Raw genomic sequence first — 24,871 nt, forward strand, 5'->3', positions numbered from 1 at the left:
TTGAGTCTACAGTAATTTATTTAACAGAGAAACCAGGCTGCATCAAGGCCTTCACGATTACACTGGATGATGGGGAAGGGAGGGGAGGGGGCGAGGGAAGGGGTGTCGGCTTTCCAAGGGGCAAAGTTTAAATTCGGTCTAGCAGCTTACAGAGCACTCACAACCACAATTCAAAATACTCATTTCCCAGTTCCGCGTGGCGCACACGGCCGCTACGTGACAGACTATCGCACGGCCACGGGAGGGAAATGAGCTTCGGGTGGGCAGAAGAGCAATTTAAAAACCAATTTACAGTGATGCTGAAATTAAAGTGCAATTCTTTGACGCTCCCTCTATCCTTTGCTGAGGAGGGCACTTTGATTCTTAAAACGGTGCTCCTCCCCGATCCTCTTGCATGGGTCCCGATATGGAGGGTTTGGCGGTCAAGTCTCACTGATACCAGAGCAAGAAGGGACAGATTCTGGATCTTGACATTTAAGGTGGGGAAGCCCCCCTACTGAGAGATCCTTCCAGTGTAAGAATGGGAAGACTCACCCCTTTACTTTGAAAAAAAAAATAATCAGAAGAAGCAGAACGGCAATTTAGTACTCTTGCTAGAGTTGCAGCCTCAATCAATCCATCAGATATCTTGCAATATAAGAGATTTAGAATGTCACAATCATGATAGGAGACACAGATCATTAATACGTAATTGCCGTCGAGTCTCTTCGAGAAGTCCCTGACACTGAGTCGTTTCTGTCACGCTGAGACGCTGTGACCTCTTGGGTGTCTGAAGTAGCCTCACCTGAAGCTCTTGAAGACTTTGCAAAAGTGGCGCCGGAGAGTGAAAGCTTAAAAAAGTTCCAGTTTTAGGGACTGGATCTATTTTTTTTTTTCGTTTGCAAGTGTAAACAGTAGAAGTTGTTGGGAGGGGGGTGGAGCCCGTTTGGTTTAGATTCTTAAAGCTCAAAATAATAGCTACGGCCACCTCTACCCCGTGTACGCTGCATGACCTTTTCTGAGCTACATTCAAATGGCTGAACATTAAGCACTGTAGTTGAAAGAAACCATTCCCACACCCTAACCCACCCTCTCCGCCCCGGTCATCCCCTTGAATCTCATGCAGCAGAATCTGAAGATCGGAAGGGTTGTCTCTGCTCCTTTCCGCCACGGGGTTTACTTGGTCACTTGGTGGATGGCGTGGGCGAGGTAGCCTACGTTGCCCGACGTGACACCCGCTACGGAGATGCGGCCGTCTTTCGTCATGTATATGGAAAACTCCTTGGACAGTCGTTCCACCTGCAGAAAGAGGGGGAAGAGCTCAGGTGCCTTTTTTTTTCCGAAGGAGAAGAGGGGAAGCGGCGAGGCCTAGTGGGGAGAGCACGGGCCTGGGGGGTTCTGGGTTCTAATCCCGCCTCTGCCACTTGCCTGCTGTGTGACTTCTCTGTGCCTCAAGTTCCCTTCTCGGTAAAATGGGGATTTAATAGCTATTCTTCCCTCTACTTAAGACGGCGAGCCCCATGTAGGACAATGTCTAATCCCACCTGGTTATCTCTGTATCTACCCCAGCGCTTAATGAATTAAGTCCTTCGATCCATTCCATATTATTAAGCCAGACTGTTCACGCTCAGTTCAGTACGCTCATCAGTTAACCAGCTGCCTGGGGAGATTCTGACCACGTTTAATCCACATTCGCACACTGAAGTTCCCAGCACAAACTACTGGGAGGAAGAAGGCTACGGCTTTTTATTCTGTGACTCAATTCAGGCCGGGAAGCGCAGCATCCTCTGATATGCTGGGAGAACTGTCAAGATTCATCTGACTAGGAGCTCAATGTCCCGAGATTGTTCGGATTAATTCCGCCTATCCAAGCGGTCACCTGGAGCCAGGGCTCCAGATGCTAGGAATCTTCAACACAAGCTGTGGTGGAAAAAACCACGGCAAACATCAGCTCTCAAACAGCGTGTTCCTTTTAAGGATTTCCTAGGGGTTCTTAATGTTCTATGGAGTAAGTGCCCCGATGCAGCCCTCGTTGGGCCCCTCAACTGAGTACCCTCCCTAAAAGGGGTACCTAAGCCCCCTATTCTGACCGATAGAGCCGTCGCTCCTGGAGTACTAGCCCTTCCAGGTTGAATAAGGGGCCAAAACTTCAGCCCTTCCTGAGAAGCAACCCTCCTCGCCTCCTCACCTGCTCAGGTTTCAACCCCGTGAAACAAAACATGCCAATCTGGTCGATGATATGCTGCCAGTTGTGGGAAGAGCCCTCCTTCTTGAGGTTGGAAACCAGCTGGGTCCTCATGCTGATGATGCGATCGGCCATGCCTTTCACCTCCTGCAACCTGCAAGAGGCGGGGGGGGGGAACCGGCACATTCAGACCGGGACTCAAATGAGCATAAATCATCCATCCGTTGGTCACCTGGCACTACAGAACTCTCAACACCTCCCTTGGTCTCCCCTCTCCTCGAGAACCTCCGATGGCTGTCCATCCACCTCTGCATCAAACACAAACTCCTCACCGATGGTTTTAAAACACTCCATCAGCTTGCCCCCTCCTACCTCACCTCACTAATCTCCTACTACAGCCCAGCCCACATACTCTGTTCTTCTTGTGCCAGTTTATTCACTGTGCCCCGATCTCGCTTAATCTTGCCGTCAACCCCTTTCCCATTGTCCTCCCCTTAGCCTGGAACTCCCTCCCCCTCCATATATGCCAGACCGCCACCCTCTCCACCTTCAAAGCCTTACTAAGGTCACATGTCCAAGAGGCCTTCGCCGATTAAGCCCTCTTTTTCGCTCTCCCTTCTGCGTCGTCTATGCATTTCAATCTGTAGTCTTTGGACGTTTGACATTCGCCCCCTCCTCCAACCCCACGGCACTTGTGTACGTATCTTTAAATTAGGCATTATAAATTATTTATTCATATATCTGTCTCCCCATCTAGACTGTAAGCTCATTATAGGCAGGGAGCTGCCTAAGTCTGTTATACTGTACTCTCCCAAGTGCTCAGTAGTGTTCTGCACATTGCAGAAATCACTGATTGATTAGCCCGTCTTACCTCCAAGCCCTTGACCCAGACTGCGACCCCGCTGTGTGCAGGGATCGTCTCTGTTGTTGAATTGTACTTTCTAAGCGCTTAGTACAGTGCTCTGCACACAGTAAGCACTCAATAAATACGACTGAAAGAATGCCACTTTAACATAGTTCCAGCAGATCGTTAATCAAGATAACTGCAACAGTAGCAATAAAAGCTGGCTAGCAAGAACAAATTCTCTGAAATCAGAGAAATCGAACATAGCCTTTCCGTCCTCCAAAAAGCTTTCATTCTTGGGCAGGAGCTCCACCCACCACCAATAAATAAATAAAACTGAAGATAAAAGAGTAAGAGTCATAACCTTTCGGGCTAGGGCTCGTTTTTCACCTCTTCTCTGGCTGTGGGTTATAAAGTGGCTTAAGTTACAGTTCGTTTGGACATCTTGTTATTTCAGTTCGCTCCAGTGGGAAACTGGGCCAAGCTCACTGTGGAGAAATTTCAAACTGTATTCTCTGCTCTCCTTAGAAGACTGTGAGCCTGTTGTTGGGTAGGGATCATCTCTATTTGTTACTGAATTGTACTTTCCAAGCACCTAGTACAGCGCTCTGCACATAGTAAGCGCTCAATAAATACGACTGAATGAACGAATGAGAGGGAAATGAGGTGAATGAAGAAAAGAATGAGGGTCCTCGGTGCTGTGTCCTTACCACTGCTTCCTCAGATCAGGATTATTGAGGATGGTGGCGGCGATTCGGGCCCCATTGAGAGGTGGGTTCGAATACATGGGACGGATCAAGATCTTCAGCTGGGATTCCACCCTTTTGGCCTCCTCAGGATCTTTGCAGACCACGGTGAAGGCGCCCACACGCTCACCTGGAGGGTAGAGATCATGTTCCAGCTCCGGTTCATAAGTCCTCCCCTCCCGACAAACAAATGGGCTTTAAACCTGTCCTTCAGAGCCTAGCACGTACAAGCCTTCTAGACACTTAAGGAAAAGAAATCTCATCAATCATCAATCAACGGGAGACCCAGCAAAATCCAGGGATGGAGTGGGGGAGCAGTCTGAACGTTGGGACTGAATGACGGCCAATTTCTATTTGAAGTAACGTTTTGGCTAACGGTCTGGCCACTTTCGGCACCGCTCCATCGTGATACCTATTACTTCTCCCCGTTACCTCGCTCAGCCAAAGCACCTATCAGGACCAGAGTCCAAAAGGCAGAGTGACAGTTAGGTATCTCAATTAGAAGAATGGGGAGGAATCTTCTAACCCCAGAGTAAATACCGGGAGAATTATGTGGCTGTGCAGGGTAAGCTAAATCCCTTTGGCCTCAGAAATGTTTCCCTGTCTAGAAGAGGGATTCAACACCAAAGGCCGTTGTTTTGAGGACTCTGAGTCTGAATCACAAAAGTGTAACTTGGGGCTTAAAGGGGAATGAAAAACAAAAAACAAAAGGTGCCGCAAGGCCTAGTGGAAAAATCCAGACCTGGCAGTCAGGGGAGCTGCGCTCTAATCTCGACTCTGTCACTTGTCTACTGTGTGATTTGGGATGAGGCGTGCAACTACGCTGAGCCTCCGTTTTCTCATCTGCACAATGAGAAATTCAGTACGTGCTCTCTCTCCTCCCTTCGACTGTTAGCCCCACGTGGGACCTGATTATCTGGTACCTACCCTGGGGCTTATTAATAAGTGCTTGGCACATAGTAAGTGATTAAATACCCAAACCATCGCCATTACAATCTACCCCTACATCCCTTCGGCCAACCCAACGAAACACAAATCAAGCCACATCTTGTTGCTTACCGTAGAGGCCCATATTCTTGGCATAGGACTGACAGAGAGAGACATCGATGCCCTGCTCAATGAAGTGACGCACAGCCCAGGCGTCTTTGTTGCCGTCTCCACTGGCAAAGCCTTGATAGGCCATGTCAAAAAACGCAAACAGCTTCTTTTGCTGTGAGGGAATCAAGAGGGCAAAGACTGCATTATTCACTCCGAAAATTCTATAAAGAAAGGCGGACCCCTTCTAGTTGTAGGCCAGAGTCAGTAGTGTTTGCACGTGACAACTCTTAGGCCACTTAGAATTGTCTGAAGGCATCAGCAGGGTTTCCTCCTTATCGGATGCTGGAGGTTAACGCTTTCCATATTCCTACTACAAAATTAGAAATACTAACAGGCACTTTTTCATCTGGTTTAAAAAAAAAAAGTCTTAGAAGACTGAACTCAACCCACTCATCTTGATCAAGATGCTGGTTGCAGAAACTACTAGTGCCCAACGGTGATGCTTGATTGACTGTCGGACAGATCGACCGAGCAGTAGCCAAGAGTTGTGAGGTCCCCAGGGTGGCTAGTTTGGATCAGATTCTGGATGGAAATTTCATTCAATAGTATTTATTGAGCGCTTACTATGTGCAGAGCACTGTACTAAGCGCTTGGGATGAACAAGTCGGCAACAGATAGAGACAGTCCCTGCCGTTTGACGGGCTTACAGTCTAATCGAATTTGGCAGCTCAACCCTCCCTCCACACTTCCTGGCCTTCGCTAAAACCTACTTGCTTTTGGTAGTAGAATGGTATTCATAGGGCATCTACTAGGTGCAATACAATATAAAAGTACTTGGGAAAATACCATAGAAGCTTGAGCTATGCTCCCTGCCCACAAGAGCTTACCCTCTAACTCGGAGATGGGACATTAAACCAGAGGAATAAAGATGGAGAACGACATGAAAGTGAAGAGAAAAGCTTCCTCCTCTTGAGGGTATCCCTCTGGTTCCTTTCCCAAACAAGCCCCTCCTAATCTCTTGGGTTCTACCAGCCCCGCTCATCCAGAAGCAGCTTCTGGAACACAAGCGGATGGCGACGGCTCCCCTTGTCACCACCGGGCATCAGAACTACGGTTGGCTGGTTCAGGGAGGTCTAGTCCAGACAGAGAGCCAGGGAAATCTCTGTGCTGAGGAAAACTGGAGCCGGGAGGGAATGTTCTGAGAAGCCGCGCTCAAAGGAAGAACAAGAAACTACAAGTCAGGGTGTGTATGGGAGTCAAAGGTTGATATCGCTCTTACCTGCAGGCTGCCCAAGACCTGCTTTTAAAATCTTTAAACCCTGCTTGGGGTCAATCCTTGAACACACTCTGAAAGGATGATGAGCAAAGACTCAGAGTGAACACTGTAATTCCCAGGATACGCTCAAGTATATTATGCATAGAAGACTGTTGTACATGAGGGTAAAGAGGCTTCTGAATTATACCAACTGAATGATGCACATTACAATTAAATGCAAATGAATGAAGCCTAGGGAAAATCCACTCCTCCAGAGCCACGTATTCTGTTTTAAATCAAATTAATCAGCACTGTTTGACAAATATGCCATTTAAATTTTGAATATCACGACTTGAGCAGCCAAGTTTTTAATTTGAAGTGAACACAGCCAAACCACCGTCCATTCTGCACATCTCACCTTCACCACAGCTGCTATCTCCTTCCACTGCTCAGGTCGAGGATCCACACCCGTGGGGTTGTGAGCGCAGGCATGCAGGAGAATGACACTCTGCTCTGGCATTTTCTAAGATTGTAAACATAGAAAAGAATGGATGCTGCAGCTGCACAATAATGAAGAGGTGAGGCTCTTCCTGGACATATGACATTTTCCACAGAGCCTAGAGCATCAAGGAGCTAGGCTACTCTCCTCTATAACCCCAATGTGACAGAATGCCCCTCAGAGAGAGGTGTCAACTTTTCATTTTTAATATGGACGCCGAAAGCAGGTAGGGAATTTTAGGATGGTGCGGGAGAATAAGGATGACGACTGAGGCATCTGAGAGCTAATAGGGCTGGAAGCCACCATATTGAGGTTTTTTCCAGCCCTGATAGGAACAGTTTAGGTCTTCTCAGAGATCTGGGACAGACAAGGGTGGAAGTCCAACTCAAAGAGCCTTGAGATCGCTAGCCCCCACCTTCCCCCTGTAGTGGGCATCTATGCTCTCAGGATCGGCACAGAGGTGGCACCAGAATAGGAAATTGGATGCCACTAACCTCTGGCACACATGCTCAAGGATGGCATGCTAAATCAGCCTCTGACCAGATGAGAAGCAGCATGGCCTAGTAAATAGAGCACGGGCCTGGGAGTCAGAAGGACCTGGGTTCTAATCCCCACTCTGCCATGCCTCTGCTGTGTGACCTTGGGCTGTGAGCCCCATGAGGGTCAGAGACTGTGTCCAACCCAATTTGCTTGCATCCATCCCTGCGCTTAGTATAGTGGCTGGCACCTACTAAACACCTATGGTCTCCCCAGTCTGTGCCTGGATGCTGTGGGGTGGGGGGTGCTGGAATGGCAATATGAACTTTGAAATGGAGGCTGCATTGTGGGGACAGTTTTCTCTGGGAACCAGGAATCTTCCCCAACCCAGGAATTCCACCCTTTATATCAGAAATGGCAAAGAAAACTGTGGCTTCCCATTTTCTTAGGTTCACGCTCAAAACGCTCAGCTTACCGAAATGTCTTCTAGAGCTCCCGTGAAGTCAAAGCCACAAGTCTTGGGTTCATAATAACGGTAGCCATGCAGTTGCATGCCCGCGTCCCTGAAGATGGGGGTGTGATTGCCCCAGGATGGTTTTGGCAGATACACATCGCGACTGAACTTAAAGAACCGTTGCTAAAGGGGAAGGAGTAAGAGAAATAAAATTGAGATTTCTAGAGATCACCTTGTTGATTCCATTATTAATGTTATCCCTATCAGAACACAATTTGGTAAAACTTGACTTTTAAAAGTAGCTCCGGGCCACTGAGCCAATCCATCAACGTGGTTCTTCCTCCATATTATACTGGGGATCCCATCTTGCCTGGCTGAAGCTGGGGAAGGGGAAGAGGGGAAAAAAGAGAGGGAGAGACAGAGACGCACCCACAATTTTAAAATGTTTTAACCACAATTTTAAAGGCAGGGGCTGCTGTGAGTATTGGGCTCGGGACGGCCCTGCGGTGAGGAGCCTGAGGAAGGCTCATTCCAACCACAATGCCTTGGTGCTCTTATAGTGCTCACTGGGGTATTCATTTCTTCTTTCCGTGCTCTTCCTGAACAACCAGTCCCCACTTTCTAGACTGTGAACCTCCTGAGGGGACTTAGTGATCTTTACTGTCGTCTTTTCCAGCACTTAATATAATGCTTTGCACAGAGAAAGCACTCAATAGATATCACTTAAGGAATTAAAAGCAAAGTTACAGCTTTGCTGCATTTTCATTCCAAAGTAACTTGAAAGGGATTTGCTTTTGAAAACCAAGTGCTTCATGCTGCAGGCTTCTTCCAACTTCTGTGGGGTACTTTTATTTTATAGCCTTTCATACTTTCAGAGGATGAAACGTGACAATAACCACAGGAACGCATACAATTAGAAATATACTATTTGGTCTCTCAACTGCAAAATCTGGCCTCAGTTTCCCCCTCATCCTACCAAAAAAAGATGGATTCTAGACTCACCAAAAAACTGGCTCCAACCCTCAGAGCTCCAGTTCCAGAAATGGTCTGAACAGTGACATACTGAGGGAAAGACACACAGAAAATGATGGATAAGATAACTTTCACCGACGGAATTGACTTTTGGCAAGATCATTAAGGCCACGAAAAATCATTAACAATATTTCTCCCCCTGTCTCTTGGGTGGTTAGAGAAAAACTTCCTAGAACGCAATTTCAGTGTCCTTGGAACATGCTAGATAATAACTGGGAATAGAAAAGCAATAGGCTCTGGGCCTCAAATGTTTTCATTTCTAAAAAATTGAAGCATTCTGACAAGTTTTGTCTACCCTGCTAGACTGCAGGCTCCCTGTGGGCCGGGAACATGTCTATCAGCTGTTACATTGTAGTTTAATTCAGTGCTCTGCACACAGAAAGCGCTTAGTAAAAACGACTGCCTGACTAATATTTGAGAATAAACAATTAACATTACATAAACATCTCTGACTGGGTTTATTAGTCTTTTTAAATCTATGTTTTTCTTCCAGCAAATGCATTTCCCTGAGCTTTTGAGAAGGTAAGCGTTCCTGAGCTGCTGATCTGTGCATGCTCAGTTCAGTCTTCTCTCCCTTGAGTTAAATTCATTTTACACAAGGTTCTATTAATCTCATTTGACAAGCTGTAAAAAGGTTGTAAAATACGAGTTTAGTCAAACAGATTTATTAAGGCAAAGGGGGATAGCCCATCACTTCAACTACCAAATCAGTATTGAAAAGGGCTGATCTTCTTGGAAACGGAGCACGGGAAATGCAATTCTCAAGACTTAGGGAAAGATGCAGAAAAGAAAAAAAAAATTAAAATCTTCCCACAGGATCGGTAAGCACTGAGTTATATCGATGTGAATGGATCACTTATGGTGGCAAACTCTTGAGAAACAGATAAATATAAAGATAATCCTTTGCAGCTTGAAGCAATTTTCTTTAAGCATTTCCATCTCTTAAATAACAGAGAGCTGCCTGAAGGAAATCTATCCAGTTCCTCTAATTTCAACAGCGGAAATATCTTTAAGCTTCAGGGGATTCAGAAGAGACACTATCATAAATATCAGGTACTTTTATTTTTAAAAAATGGCCTCTCTACTATCCATGTTTTATCTCTTGCCTTGGGGGAATTCCGTTATGGGATTAAATCAGTTCTGTGATCAATCAGTAATACTAGATGATATTCTTCCCTTCCAATAAAATCTTTGCCATAACTCCTTGGCAAACGAGTTTTGCTCGCTCTTCATTGCAGAAATGCAAAGGGTTCGGGTGGGGTTGAGAGAGGTGAAAGTATCTGTCCTTCCTCCTCCCCAGAATCCAGGGAGGACGTCTAGCAGGCCCTCTGGACGAGGGAACACAAAAGGGAGCAGAAGGTGGTGACAGAAAAGCGGGGCCTGTTGGAACCCGAACTGTACTTTCCAAACGCTTAGCACAGTGCTCTGCACACAGTAAGCGCTCAATAAATACGACTGAATGAATGAACCCTGCAGGTGTGGATGGGCGGTGTAGTCCTCAGTTAATTGTGTCCCCAACTGTCCCTCCTTCAGTCAGGCGTGGGTGTCAGGGAGGCTCTGGGGTGTAACTGATTATAAATGCCCAGCCTGTGTGAAGGGAATACAAACACAAGACTGGCAGCAGAAATTGAGTTCCCATCATAAGAAGCATGACTGAAGCATCTCCTGGGCCTACATTTGGTGCCTAAATTAAAATGATAACCAGTAAGAAGTAGCTCCACCCTGAAAAAAAACTAATGTAGACCAAAATTTTTAGGACCAATGTGGGACAACACAAATCATTTCTATTAGGGGAAAATGAACAGATCCTGCTCTGTTTTGGGCTGCATTTTCTTGCTAGAGAACTAGAAAGGTGCCAAGGTGGCTGCTGGAATGAAGCCTCACCCACTCCTTACCCGGCCACTTTTCAACACCTCGTTATTGTCACCCAGGGCCAATTCTGCTGAGGCCTTGCAAAATTCGGCCAGTCCCCCAATGGGAAGGTACTCTTTGTCCAAATTCTTTGCTGCGATCTGAGCCTCCGCCTGGAAAAAGAAACAAGCATTTTAAAATTCCACCTCTACCCTGGAAGTCTCTCTCTCCAGAAAGTGTTCTGTAACAAAAATAATGGGGATGGGGAAGAAGGAGGGGGTGAAGTTTTCTTCTTTTAGTATCTTAGGAATCCTGTATCTACATAGATTTCTCTCAGGCACATATCACTATTCTGAAGTTGTTCTGATGAACAATATAAAATTACTTGAATATGAAGAAAATACCTTCCTGAGTTTCTCACACTTTTGTGGCAAAAGTTGGTCCTTATTTCAAAGAAACGTGTCCTGAGACTAACTCCCTCTGCAGACTGGATCAAAATTAAAGTTTAGGGTTGTATTATGTGAATACAGACCATCTTATTTTGGTGTTTTTGTTTATTTTAATTTCTAGGTTAAGTAAATGCCAATTCGTGACATCACAAAGGTCAGTATCCTGAGGTAGGGGAGAACAAAGTCCGGGGAAAATGATCAAAGTAGGCCTTGGGAGAGATTCCTGAATACACATTGACACTACTTTTCTAGCAAGGTGAAAAAAAAAAGTGTGTGTGCGTGTATGTGTGTGAGGGGGGCAAACTCAAAATTATTTCAAACAAACAAGCTCCAAGTCAATTTAGATGCTGGAGTGGATTCTGCTCCTGGGGCAGCCCAGGGAAACACAAGCAGATTTACCTCAAGACAAGTCAGCCGAAATGACACTACTTCATATGAAACCCTGGTAGTATAGAAATGGACGTAAAGTCCAGGCAACAAAATTACAGGGGGAAATGGCCCACGCTACTCCATATGACAGATCAGGGTAAAATACGGTTCAAGTGATCAAAATGATCCCACTGATACCAAATGATCCCCTACAACCTTCTCACCCCCACCCAGCTGGCCCTTGGCCATCTCCTAAGCAAGTCCAGGGTATTAGTTCTCTGGTGGCAGAGTAAGCCCTTGACAAGTCCTCCTTGCAAGGCCAGGCACGTTCCCAGTAATGCTGTTCTAAGCTTAGACTTCACCAGCCAGAGCCGGACGTCTTACCTTCCGGACGCTGGGAAGAACGTACGGCTTTCCGCTATCGTCCCGATAGGCCCCGACTCCCAGGTTCATCTTCTTACTGTTGGTGTCCCGCTTAAAGGCTTCGGTGACCCCCAGGATAGGGTCCGGGGGCCCCATTTCTACGTGGGTCCACCAGGAGCTGGAGTAAAGAACACAGGTCCAGTTGACCACAGTGAGAGTTTGTCCAGCGTTGGCGGATTTGCAGGAATTCTAAGCCCGAACGTTCATTGCCCAAAAGGGAAGGCCATCTTCTCCGTGGCATTCAAATGCACAGAAGAGTGGGTGAAAGCACTTTAAGTGCAATCTCGTTTACCCGCAAGCCCCCTGACTGTCCTAATTTCAGGCTGACTCTAATCTAGCACGCCCACTGTAAGATAGATTGGCCACAATCAACGATACTTAGTGAGCGCTTATTGGATGCACAGCAGTCTAAGCACCTGGGAAAGTACAATGCAAGAGAGTTGGCAGCCTAGATTTCTATCCACAAGGAGGCTCAAGGCCAGACCTCTCCCAGATTCTGGGATAGAGGTGAAGGTACTTGAAAGGTTCATTCATTCATTCATTCATTCATTCAATAGTATTTATTGAGCGCTTACTATGTGCAGAGCACTGTACTAAGCGCTTGGAATGAACAAGTCAGCAACCGATAGAGACAGTCCCTGCCGTTTGACGGGCTTACGGTCTAATCGGGGGAGACGGACAGACAAGAACGATGGCAATAAATAGACTCAAGGGGAAGAACATCTCGTAAAAACAATGGCAACTAAATAGAATCGAGGCGATGTACATTTCATTAACAAAATAAATAGGGTAATAAATAATAAGGTCCAGTGCTTAGAACAGTGCTTGGCACATAGTAAGCGCTTAACAATTACCAACATTATTATTATTATTACTATTATTATTGAAGGCCCAGGAGGTTCAATGATTCGGGGGAAGGCCGCCCCATCACGCCAGGGTAGGAGCACTCAATCAATCATATTTATTGAGTGTTTACTGTGTGCAAGGCATTCAACTGATTCTTGGGAGAGTGTAGTTCAACAGAGTTGGTAGACACATTTCCTGTCCACCAAGAGCTTACCGTCTAGAGGGGAAGCCGGACGATATAAATTATGGATAAATACATTACGTGCTGTGGGGCGAATATCAAGTGCATCATTGATGCAGAAGGGAGAGGGAATAGGGAAGAAGAGGGCTTAATCAGGGAAGCGGCATGGCGTAGTGGCTAGAGCACGAGCCCGGGAGTCAGAAGGTCATGGGGTTCTGATCCTGGCTCTGCCACTTGTCTGCTGTGTGGCCTTAGGCAAGTCACTTCACTTCTCTGGGCCTCAGCTACCTCATCTGTTAAATGAGAATTAGGACAGTGAGCTCCATGTGGGACAGGGACTGGGTCCAATCCAATTTGCTTGTATCCACCCCAGTGCTTAGGGCAGTGCCTGGCAAATAGCAAGCACTTAATACCACAATTATAATTATTATTATTAAGGCCTCTTGGGCAGGAGAAGCTCAGGCCTCGGCCTTGGGCTCCTTATGGGGTTGGGGAGATCCTGCCTGGGAGCTGGTGTGTTACTGCACATGTACAGGCAGAGCTAAGAATAATAAATAGTAATTACGGTATTTGTTAAGTGCTCACTACGTGTCACGCACTGTGCTAAGTGCCGGGGTGGATACGAGCAAATGGGGTTGGACGCAGTCCCTGTTCCACGTGGGGCTCGCATTCTCGACCCCCAATTTACAGATGAGGTAACCGAGGCCCAGAGAAGTGAGGCGACTTGCCCAAGGTCACACAGCAGACGAGGGTCGGAGCTGGGACTAGAACCCATGACCTTCTGACTTCCAGGCCTGTGGCTCTATCAACTACGCCATGCTGCTTCTTGCGCCCTGGTGACCACCATTCCGACCGTAGTATTACGTCGGCCCAAAGTGACCTCCTTCCGCAAAAAGATTTCTCCCCCTCCTTTTGTAAAGGAGAAAAGCTGTTTTCACCCAGTGTCCACAATGCTGCAAACGTAGCCGACGATTCTTCCGGGACATGACAGATTATTAGCCAAGGGACAGTAGTGACTAAAAAGAAGACCAACAGCACGTGGACTCTATGTGTTCTCCCACTGCGCTCCAGCCAGCTGGTTTAAGAAAATCCCATCTGTATTCTCTCCGGCAATAGGCCAATCTGCTCTTTGCTTTCCTCATCTTCAATACTGCACAAATACGGGAAGGACCATCAAAAGGAGTACGAGTACTTGGCATCCTGGAACTAAGTAAAACTACTACAAACAGAATCAACAAATATTTACTGATATCCCTGATTAGTCAGGCCCCGCTAAGCCAATCTGTGGATCCTCTGGGCTTAGGGGATAACTGGAGGTGGGGGTGGGGAAAGGGCGCCGTGACAGATGGAGCCGCTGCTCTAAGAGAAAGGGGCTTCTACTGGTGAGAAGACTTACCCCTCACCAAGTCCCCTCAGAGCCGGGGAGGGGAATCTCCTGAGAGTGGCTTGCGCCCAGCCTACGCCGGGCGCCCCAGGCCGAGCTGCCACTCCGGGGGGGGGGGGGGGGGGGGGGTGTCCCTCTAGGAGTTGTCGGACCTCAGCCAAGGTGGCCAGAAGACGGGGTACTGGGCTGGCTGTTAGGGTTTTGCCAGGCTTGGGGGTGCGCTCTCTGAATGCTGCCCCTTCTTCCTCCCCTTCTCCTCTAGGTTGGAGAAAGGTATGGAGTAGGAGCTGCGCTGAGCCGGGCCCAACTCCTCTGCCCCCTCTGCCCCGACAGAAGTGAAGTCTAGCGTCAGGATGTGCAAAACCTGCCTCCTGGCCCTGGGCTGGGGAGAAGATGTGTGAATTTGAGATGTCCCTCCTTGCACCTGTACCCACCTTTTCTCCTTCCCCAGCTGCTTTGGTTTGGGCAACTTCGCTCTCAACCCTGCTAATAACAACAATGATAACTGTGGCAATTGTTAAGCATTTACTACCTGCCAAGCAGTGTTCTAAGCACTGGGACAGGTACAAGGTAATAATAATAATAATAATGATGTTGGTATTTGTTAAGCGCTTACTATGTGCTGAGCACTGTTCTAAGCGCTGGGGTAGACACAGGGGAATCAGGTTGTCCCACGTGGGGCTCACAGTCTTAATCCCCATTTTACAGATGAGGTAACTGAGACACTGAGAAGTTAAGTGACTTGCCCAAAGTCACACAGTTGACAAGTGGCCGAGCTGGGATCAAGTTGGACACAGTCCCTGTCCCACATGGAGCTCAGTCTTAATTCCCATTTTATAGATGAGGTAACTAAGGCACAGAAAAGTGACTGGCCCAAAGTCACCCAGCAGACATACGGCAGTAAGAATTAGAACCCGCACCCTCTGACCCTCAGACCAGAGCTCTTTTGGGGGGGAAAAAACCAAAGTGCTGTCTTTGGAACCCAGATGTCACTCTAGCCAAACTGGAAGCAGCCCAGGGAACAAGAGTGAATGTGGGAGATTTTGGGGGACGTATCCAGCCCAGTGCAAGTGACCTTGGCTCGCTGCCAGCCCGGCCCCCTCATACTTGAGAATTTTGAGCAAGACCCACACGGTGCAAGTCTCCAATTTCACCAGTGAAATTCCCGTGACGTGGGGGTCGTGTTCTTGCAGAACCTGTTAAGGAAAAACTTACTACTCATCCTGTCTGAAACTGCGCACTTGCATACAACCGTTTCTTTCAACAGTGCACCGTATCCAGACAGGCTCAAGTTGTTGGAAGAACGTTTTCTAACCCTGCTGTCCACAGTCTAGTCATTTCAGGGAGTTAAAACATGTGCTCTGGCAAGAACCAAGTGTACTTCTTTTTCCTCCCAGCAGAAAGGCGGACAAGGAATGTGAAAGGAGGAAAGAGGTACATTTTTCTACTCTGACCATTTTAGCGGGTCTAATAAGATGGTCAGGAGGGGGAGAAGTGGATATAGGCAGTTAAAATGAAGTTTGGAGTTTCCCAGACCATTAAGCAAAAACCACTCTTGGAATCATTTTAGTCCAAATGAAGAGTTGTAATGAAAACTTCATACGGTGGAGGACATTTATACATTAACCCAGTTCCCCACTGTCCTGAACAATGAAGAGTCGACGCTGAAGTCCTTTAAGTCGGGACAGCGCTTCACATTTGGTGCGAACTCCCTGAGAACCTTCCTAACTTCATTTTATCACTTTGTGAATAAGAATTTCACTATGAGCATGTCGGTGACCACTGTTATACACCTTTATTAGTTGGCACTATGCTGAACAGAAATCATAGCATCAAGTTAAATAAGGGACCAAAGTGCATCTTCATCGTGAGCAGGGAACATGTCTGCTAACTCTGTTGGACTGTACTCGCAAACTCTTAGTACAGTGCTTTGCAGATAGTGAGCACTCACTCAAATACGACTGATTGTTTTCTCAATTTTCTTTTCTAAAATTAAACTCTCATGACTTTTTTGACTCTTTCCTACCCAACACTAAGAATGATAAATTTGGTCTTGTACCAAAATCCTTCCTCATCATCTCTTCCCAGTGAATTATTTAGCCGATCCACGTGAAAATAATTGAAGTCTCCTAATATTTTAACCTGCTCTAGTTTTCAGTTTTTCTAATCTCATCTAACATTTTGGGATTACACTCAATTCTCCCATAAATATGGGGACTGTGTTCTTGCAAACCCCACGTTAAGTGCTAATCCCGGCTCCACCACTTGTCTGCTGTGTGACGTTGGGCAAATCGTTTCTTCTCTGTGCTTCAGTTTCCTCATCTGTAAAATGGGGACTGAAACTGTGAGCCCTAAGTGGGACAAGGACTGTGTCCAATTCCATTTGCTTGTATCCACCTGGTCACTTAATACAGTGCCTGGCATATAGTAAGCACTTAAATACCATAATTATTATCACACACGTCTAACTCTTCTTTCTGACACTAACTAGGTTTGGGCTCACGTTCAGAGTGAGTCTTTATTTCCGCTTGCCTTCTAGTCAAAATGTGCAGTTAAATATGCATTATGGTAGACCTGACGGAACTTTCTTCAATGAATTCCCTCTTACAAACACCCTTCAGCTTGTGTACATATATTCGTATAAATTTTCATGACTACAAGCGGGTTCAAACAGGATAATTATTTTGTGCTGGGCAGCAGCGGCATGGGAAATAGTCGAGGGCGGAGACTCAAGTTTACTGCGCGGAAGGAGGCAATGGTAAACCACTTCCGTATTGTTACCAAGAAAACTCTATGGATCCACTACCGGAACGACTGCAGGTGGAGGTGGGGGGTTCCGGGAGAGATGTGTCCATGGCATCGCTATGGGTCAGGAACGACTCGCCAGCATAAGACAAGGCAAAGAGTGACTGCACGCTTTTTTTTTTTTTTTTTTAATGCTGTGAGGTTGTTTTAGGATACCCAACCACTTAAAGCAAAAACTCATTTGCATGAGCCAAGCCACAAGAGTTCACCAGTGAGATTATATTTCACCACCAATTTATCTTGCTCTGCAGATGAAGTATAAGATTAGTGATCTTATTAGTAAGCCAAAATTAGTGATCTTTTTTTCCAGAGCCACTCTTCATGCAATTCCTCCTCAGAGCTTGTATTTCAGTGTTAATATTTTTGAGGTGCAAAATTGCTTGATGTTTATTTTTGCACACTACTATAGTCTTATAAATGGGCAGTTCAAAAAAAAAATTGCCAATATGGTATCTATCATTATTATAAGCATGATGGTTTTCGTTAGGCACTTAGGTGTCAAGCACTGTTCTGAGCACTGGGATAGATACAAGTTAATCAAGTCAGACAGTCCCTATCCATATGGGGCTCACTGTTCCCCTGAGAGGAGAACAAACACTGAATCCCCATATTACGGACGAGGGAACAAAGGCGCAGAGGTTACGTGACTTGCCCAAGGTCACACAGTAAGCCACCAGCAGAGCTGGGACTGGAACCCAGGTCCGACTTCCAGGCCTGTGCTCTTTCCACTAGACCAAGCTGCTCCTTAGAGCAACTGGAAGTCTATTATTATGTGTTTATGTAATTCTCACATATATATGTGTGTGTGTGTGTATATATATATATATATATGTAAATAGCAGGCAGGAAGTACTTTAGAAATTCAGAAGCAAAGCAAGAGTCCTTCCCACATCCACAGAGCTGATGCTCAAAATCTGGCATGCTCTCATCCTGCCCTGCTGGATGGCACATTTACTTGACAAAGCAGCATCTTTCAGCATTAAAAGCAGCAGGACCGTTAATAATTTCAGGGCCAAAGTTTTAATTTTCCCCTCAGGAGAATGTCATCATACGCCTTAAGCAGTAAGAAGGCTACGGTGTCTAAACATATCTCAAAGCCACCTGTTCCCGTCTGATCTTCAGTATTGCCACAATGAAGGGGGAAGGGAATAGAAGCGCTTCGAACACCAAGGGCACGGTAGGCATGATCGCAATCTGGAAACGGGAAGGCTTCTTTTTGTGGTCATTTGGGAGCAAAGTAAAGCTCCTTTTCCAGGGACACTCACGAGCTTAAAGTGTTCAAAACTTTACCCTCCTCAAGTTATCGATGTTGAGAGGGACGATCAATCAGTTGACATCAGTAAATATGAACCTTTTGCAATCTTGTCAAAAAGTGATTTAAGGCAAACTACCTGTGCCCTAGTTCATTATTTAGAGGTTGTAATAGTATTTATTAAACATTTATCACAGTGAGGACAAAAGATAGCAACTCCCTCGTTTAAAAACACGCACGGGGGATAATGTCTGCTTATACTGAATTTCTAAGAGGGGTTGACCGGCAAGCGTCTACCCAAATTGGAAAAATTTGCTGCTGCGTTCAGAGGACTCGAGGGACAGACGCCACCACAAGCAAAATGATCTTGCTAACATTCAATAAGAGGAAATGGGTGGAAACGATGGGCTAAGAGACTCATTACTACAGAGTATACCTGTCAATCGATAGTATTTCTTTGAGCGCTTACTCTGCACAGAGCACTGTTCTAAGCGCTTGGAATAGTACAAGAGAAATTAGCAAACACATTTGGAAGGGTCCCCTTCCCGTCCCTGCAGTTTTTCTCAAGAACAGCTCTGTGATCACCCCAACCTCCTCCACGAGCTCAACGGCAGATGGAGAATCAGCTTCCCTCCTTACTCAGAACTGGGGAAAACCCTACACCCTGGCTTCTTATTTGTACTTTAGGATTTCCATGCGGACGAATGATGGTGACTAGAACAGAACTCATATTGCTCCCACTGTTCTCATTGTTACGCTGTGAGAACACAAAGCTTCCATTATTTATAGGCTTGGGTAAACTCAAAAAGAAGCATTTGTGGAGCAACAGCCACCCAAAAATGTGTTCTGGCAGATTGTTTACTCAATTTTCTATCTGGAAAATTTGCTGAGAATGTAAACATGTCATTATCAAAATCTTTGGATGCTAGAGTTCTCAAATTTAAATGATCTAAATGTAAATTTGTAAAGATCAGAATCAGTGTTGAAATAGCAAATGACCCAGGAAGATGCCCAGGTCAAACTCAGCTGACATTTCCACATGCTACCTTGAAACAATGGGGCCCTTCTGGCTCAGTCGAGATCGGTTCACTTACTTCTGCTATAATGTGTGTGTTCTGCTAGAACGTTGTAAGGGAACGCTCTTCCAACAACATATGCCTGTTTTGGATATAGAGGGATGAGAGATCAGAACACACAGCTGTGCTCATTCTTGGGGCATCGGGAGTGGGGGAATAAATACTACAGCACAGCCTTAAGGTGGTGCTTAGCAAAAAGTCAGCTCCCATGTTTTAAGAAAATAGGGTGGACACATTATAACGTTAGAGTGTGGGGCCAGAAGCAACCTGAAGAATTGGCTGGAAGTTGTTACTTACATTCCCAGGTAGCACAACCCTTCTAGTATTTCAGATATAGTGGTAGGAGCCTATAACCCTAGAATCCTCCTGGCTAGCCACCTGCCACTTCTTCAACCACTGGAAGAGCAGTAGGGAACTGCTAAATGCAGATGACTGTGCTCTTGAGGGACAGACACAAGGCGACGTGGAAATGATTCTGAATCGATTTGCAGATTTTGCGCAGCGCCCTGCTCCGCCAATGACTCTGAAGGCAGGGTGGTGGCCCTGGGGCATCCAGTCGACTGTCTAGAAGGCTGCTGGGTCCAACCTTATTTAGGGCCAGGAGATCAGGACGTGCTACAAAGAGGCACAACTAGATTATCCAGCGGTTTCCGCTATTAACTGGACAACATCAAATGGCAGTAGGTGAGATCTTGAGATGCAGTCTTCTTGAGCTCTGAAGCACTGCTCATGTCCAGTGGCTCCACTGGTGGGGGAAACCTGGGGAGAAATGAAGAGCTGCATGTCCAAGCAGCTGCTCTGTGGCAAACTGAAGGGCAGAATACATTAAAGATATAGCAATGGCTTGCTGGGAAACCACTGTAATAGAGAGACCAGCCATCAACAAGGGGTTGAGCTCCTTGAGCCATGGAATAGTAAGAGGCAGATTTGAAACAGAGGCCTTGCAGGCCAAATGCCCATGAGTACAAGAAGGATCTCTTTTTGCATATTAATACAGAAAGGCACATTGGTTTTTGCAGCTCTAACTTTACCTTTGGATAAGCTCCCACCATCAGCAGCATCAGCTTGTTCTAGATATTCATCAAGAGGACTGATGCTCTGTCATCCACATGAACTAATATGAACACCTGTTTCCCTGGGGTGCTTGGGGAGGGAAAGTGCTCTCATGCTCGAGTCCTGTACCACATGGGCTCTGGTTGTCCCTGGTTACCCTGGGCAAGGAGGAGCCACTGGGCCTCAATCTTGCTAAACGTGCAGTGGGACAAGACCCTCTTAACTACATTTCAGAAATATTGTGAGGATAAAATGAAGCAACGTGTGAGATCCTCAACCGGGTCTCCCTTTTGGTAAGCACTGTCCATTTATGTGAGTCCCTCTAAAGGAACCTGCATTAAGAGGTACCAGACATATAGATAATCACAGTGTATTCAGTTCACACGAGTTCAGGGCCTAAAGTCTCAATGTTTGGGGCCTTCTGTCCTGTTTATAAAAAAAAGTATTTTTTTTTTTTTAAGTAGACAGAACGTGCCCATAAGAATGCAAAAGAGAAGAGGCAGGAGTTTCTGTTTCTTCAGATTCTGATCTTTCTCTGCAGTGGCTGAAGGGGAAAGGGTCATTACCCCATATCTGGATAGCAGATAGCTGTAGCTCCTCCCTCCATTCTGCTGCTTCATCATCACTAAGAGCATTATCGGCAGTAGGCCTTCTTTTGTTTACTCTGCTGAGGCTTGTGTGGAACATGCAGTGGAAAGGGTCTGATGAAGATCTGATTGAATGGAAAAGATAGTTTACCTACAACCGGATCAAAAATGCATGCTTTTCAAAATGGTCCAAAAGATTTAAAAAAAGCTTTCCTCTATTTTCTCAGAGGAAATTAAAATCAGTCAGTCTGACGTTCCCTATAAAGCCAGACTCAATTTTAAGAATTATTTACATTTCCTCAGAAACCACCATAACCATCAGTTTGGCCTGAATGATTCGCTAACAATATTAAAAAATAATTAAGTGTGGTCAAAAGTAAACATTACCCTTCTCTAGAATTTTCAGAAACTCTTTCACTGGCAGCCCACTACTGCTTAACTTTGATCAGTACTCTTACACTAGCAAATGTATAATGGAAGCTTAATACTTTTTGATAACGATGACAATATTGAAATAGAGAATATTGATTACTACCAAGGCAGAGAATTGTGGAGGCCTAGAGCCTACAGAGTCATGCACCGGTGGGGGAAGATGAACAGTAGGAATCCTCCAGTAAAATACGCAACGTGGTTGACCGTCCAAGCCGTTATACGAAGTGAATAATGGTAGGTGTGAACACAATAATCTAACTGGGGCACTAGGAAGAGAAGAGTCACTCAACAGAACCTATTAAGGGCCCACTGTATGAAGCATAATATCCTGGCCATTGAAGAGAGTCAAAGATGACCAATGGACACCTTGTGTGGGCCTGGTCGGCTTGCAAATCACTCATTTGTTGACTGGACCAGTCAAATCGAATCCATGCATGTTCTAAATGATAGAGGCCAGGTATGGATCGGGGCGAGAGGTCAGAAATGGGGAATCCTCTCTTTAGTGTTATCTGCATTGATTTATTAAAGTTGGATCCGCATAACCCCTATACTTCTTGACAATGTTAGGTCACTTGGTCAAGGGGCACAGATTTTCTTGGTAAAAAGTAACTTAACTCAAGTTCCATCGGCAGGTTGCATGCTCCTACCACCAGCCCTCTGCTACCCACATGAAAGTTTACTGGCCTAATAATTTCCTATTGCTCAACCTTTTCTCCTAAACTTTCACCTTTAGTCCAAAACAGAATATACAAAGCGAATACCGCCGTCTCGTTTGGACTTTGGCTCAGTGTCTCACTTGGTCATCGTTTTCAAGAATCAATTTTAAGCTTTCCAAAACATGTTTGGTTCTTTCATCAGAGGTGACCCAAGAAAGCTCGCCCTCACTAGTGCATTTTGTCAAATCCACGATACACCAATTGCTTTTCTCCCCTAATACTTCCTAATTTTTCACTTTACCTAGTGTAAGGTAAATTCTAGGCCTAAATTGTGGATCCCGTATGCACACTGAGGAAGATCTAGTATTTCATACTAAAGATTACGTTTTCTTGGCTGCTTGCATCATCTTTTATTCTCTTTGTACTTTAATCTTCCTAATACTAGCTAAGCACCGAACAGATTATCAAAAATCTGGCTTCAGAGCATTTGGCCACATCTAAAGAACAGGGGATTAGTTAAACATCATTACTTTGGTATGCAAGAAAGTTTTCTCCTTCCAACAGATCTTACAATACTCCTTTATCCCAATACTCTCCAAACTTCTAAAGAGACGAGCCTCAAATATCTGAAGTTCTTTAGAAAGAAAGGTGCTGGAGGAAGAGATCAAAACAGAACAAAGTATTTCCAGAAATTAGGGCACAAGGACTTCAAAGTAGATGTTGTTTAGCTGACCCTGTCACACGCAGTAAGCGCTCAATAAATACGACTGAATGAAAAAATGACTACTCTCAGCTAATACTACTAATAATAATGTTGGTATTTGTTAAGCGCTTACTATGTGCTGAGCACTGTTCTAAGCGCTGGGGTAGATACAGGGTAATCAGGTTGTCCCACGTGAGGCTCACCGTCTTCACCCCCATTTTACAGATGAGGGAACTGAGGCACCGAGAAGTGAAGTGACTTGCCCAAAGTCACACAGCTGACAAGTGGCGGAGCCGGGATTCGAACCCATGACCGCTGACTCCAAAGCCCAGGCTCTTTCCACTGAGCCACGCTGCTTCCCCTAATACTAGTGAGGGACCTCTTCATGTCTCCACACTAGAAGCCAGAAGCTCTGACCTTACACCTGCCTCCAGGTTTGAGGGCCGGAAAGACTGTTTTGCTGATAAAATACGTACTTTTATTTATTTTAAAGTCTGTCCCTGCCTCTACACTGTAAGCTCATTGTGGCCAGGGAATTTGAAGCCAGAAGTTCCAACTTTACACACCTGCCTCCCAGCATGAGAGCTGGAAAGGATTGCTCTGCCGATAAAATACATTTATCCATATTAATGTCGGTCTCCCCCCTAGACTGTAAACTCACCGTGTCCAGGGAACGGGTCTACCAAGCATTCTATAATTAAGACTAATTGATCACTAGCTTGACTCTAGACTGTAAACGCGCGGTGAGCAGGGAAATAATAATAATAATGTTGGTATTTGTTAAGCGCTTACTATGTGCAGAGCACTGTTCTAAGCGCTGGGGGAGATACAGGGTCTTCAGGTCGTCCCACGTGAGGCTCACAGGTAATCCCCATTTTACAGATGAGGTCACTGAGGCCCAGAGAAGTGAAGCGACCTGCCCACAGTCACACAGCTGACACGTGGCAGAGCCGGGATTCGAACCCATGACCTCTGACTCCCAAGCCGGGCTCTTACCACTGAGCCACGCTGCTTCTCATTCTACTGTTGTATTATACTTTTCCAAGCGCTTAGCACAGTCCTCTGCACACAGTAAGCGCTCAAATACAACTGAATGAATGAACGATTGCAAGATGGAGGCTGCACGTTCTGGGGATGACAAAGCAGCAGGGCACAGTGGTTAGGGCCCGGGCCTGGGAGTCAGAGGTCATGGGTTCTAATCCTGACTCTGCCACTCGTCTGCTGTGTGACCTTGGGCAAGACACTTCACTGCCACTTGTCAGCTGGGTGACTGTGGGCAGGTCACTTAACTTCTCTGAGCCTCAGTACCCTCATCTGTAAAATGGGGATTAAGACTGTGAGCCTCAGGTGGGACAACCTGATGACCCTGTATCTCCCCCAGCGCTTAGAACAGTGCTCGGCACATAGTAAGCGCTGAACAAATACCAACATTATTATTATTCTCTGGGCCTCAGTTCCCTCATCTGTGAAATGGGGATTGAGACTGTGAGCCCCATGTGGGACGGCGACTGTGTCCAATCCGGTTTGCTGGTATCCACCCCACTGCTTAGTACAGTGCCTGGCACGCAGTAAGCGCTTAATAAAAACGACACATATTATTAATATGACTTCAGGAAACCTCTTCTTTCTTGACCGGGTTTCTTAAATCCAGACTGTTACTCAGGAGTGAGAGCGAGGATGGGGTTGGCAGCTGTGGCCCTGGAATCAATCAGAGGTAGCACAGTCCAGTGGTTAGCGCACAGTCCCAGGAGTCAGAATGACCTGGGTTCTAATCCTGCCTCCATCACTTATCAGCTGGGCGGCCTTGGGCAAGTCACGTCACTATCATAACGCTGGCATTTGCCAAGTGCTACGTGCCAAGCACTGTTCTAAGCGCTAGGGTAGACACAAGGTAAGTAGGTGGTCCCACGTGGGGCTCGCAGTCTTCAGCCCCATTTTACGGATGAGGTCACTGAGGCCCAGAGAAGTGAAGCGACTTGCCCAAAGTCACACCCCTGACACGTGGTAGAGATGGGATCAGAACCCATGACCCCCGACTCCCAAGCCCGGGCTCTTTCCACTGAGCCACGCTGCTTCCCGTGCCACAGTTACCTCATCTGTAAAATGGGATTAAGAGTGTGGGGCACGGGCATGTATCTACCTCAGCGCTCAGGGGAGTACCTAGCACGTAGTAAGCGCTTCCTAAATACCATAAAAAGGTGGCTCAGTGGAAAGAGCACGGGCTTGGGAGGCAGAGAACGTGGGTTCCAATCCTGCCTCCGCCAATCGGCGGCTGTGTGACCTTGGGCAAGCCGC

The 24,871-nt window shown here is 46.2% G+C and overlaps 1 protein-coding gene across 1 annotated transcript in view; it reads right to left on the reverse strand.

The window, feature by feature from the left end:
• The window catches only part of GOT2 (glutamic-oxaloacetic transaminase 2), a 26,797-nt gene continuing 1,926 nt past the window's right edge, over positions 1-24,871 (reverse strand). Inside the window, exons 2-10 of the mRNA XM_029074936.2 lie at positions 11,563-11,719; positions 10,405-10,533; positions 8,480-8,539; positions 7,499-7,660; positions 6,466-6,570; positions 4,814-4,964; positions 3,719-3,884; positions 2,168-2,318; positions 1-1,278 (exon numbers count right to left, since the gene is read on the reverse strand). Coding sequence (XP_028930769.1) covers positions 1,156-1,278; positions 2,168-2,318; positions 3,719-3,884; positions 4,814-4,964; positions 6,466-6,570; positions 7,499-7,660; positions 8,480-8,539; positions 10,405-10,533; positions 11,563-11,719 — 1,204 coding nt within the window. The 3' untranslated portion in view covers positions 1-1,155. The remainder of the gene's footprint in view (positions 1,279-2,167; positions 2,319-3,718; positions 3,885-4,813; positions 4,965-6,465; positions 6,571-7,498; positions 7,661-8,479; positions 8,540-10,404; positions 10,534-11,562; positions 11,720-24,871) is intronic.

The sequence above is a fragment of the Ornithorhynchus anatinus genome, chromosome 11 (assembly GCF_004115215.2).
Source record: "Ornithorhynchus anatinus isolate Pmale09 chromosome 11, mOrnAna1.pri.v4, whole genome shotgun sequence".
Taxonomy (NCBI): Eukaryota; Metazoa; Chordata; class Mammalia; order Monotremata; family Ornithorhynchidae; genus Ornithorhynchus; species Ornithorhynchus anatinus.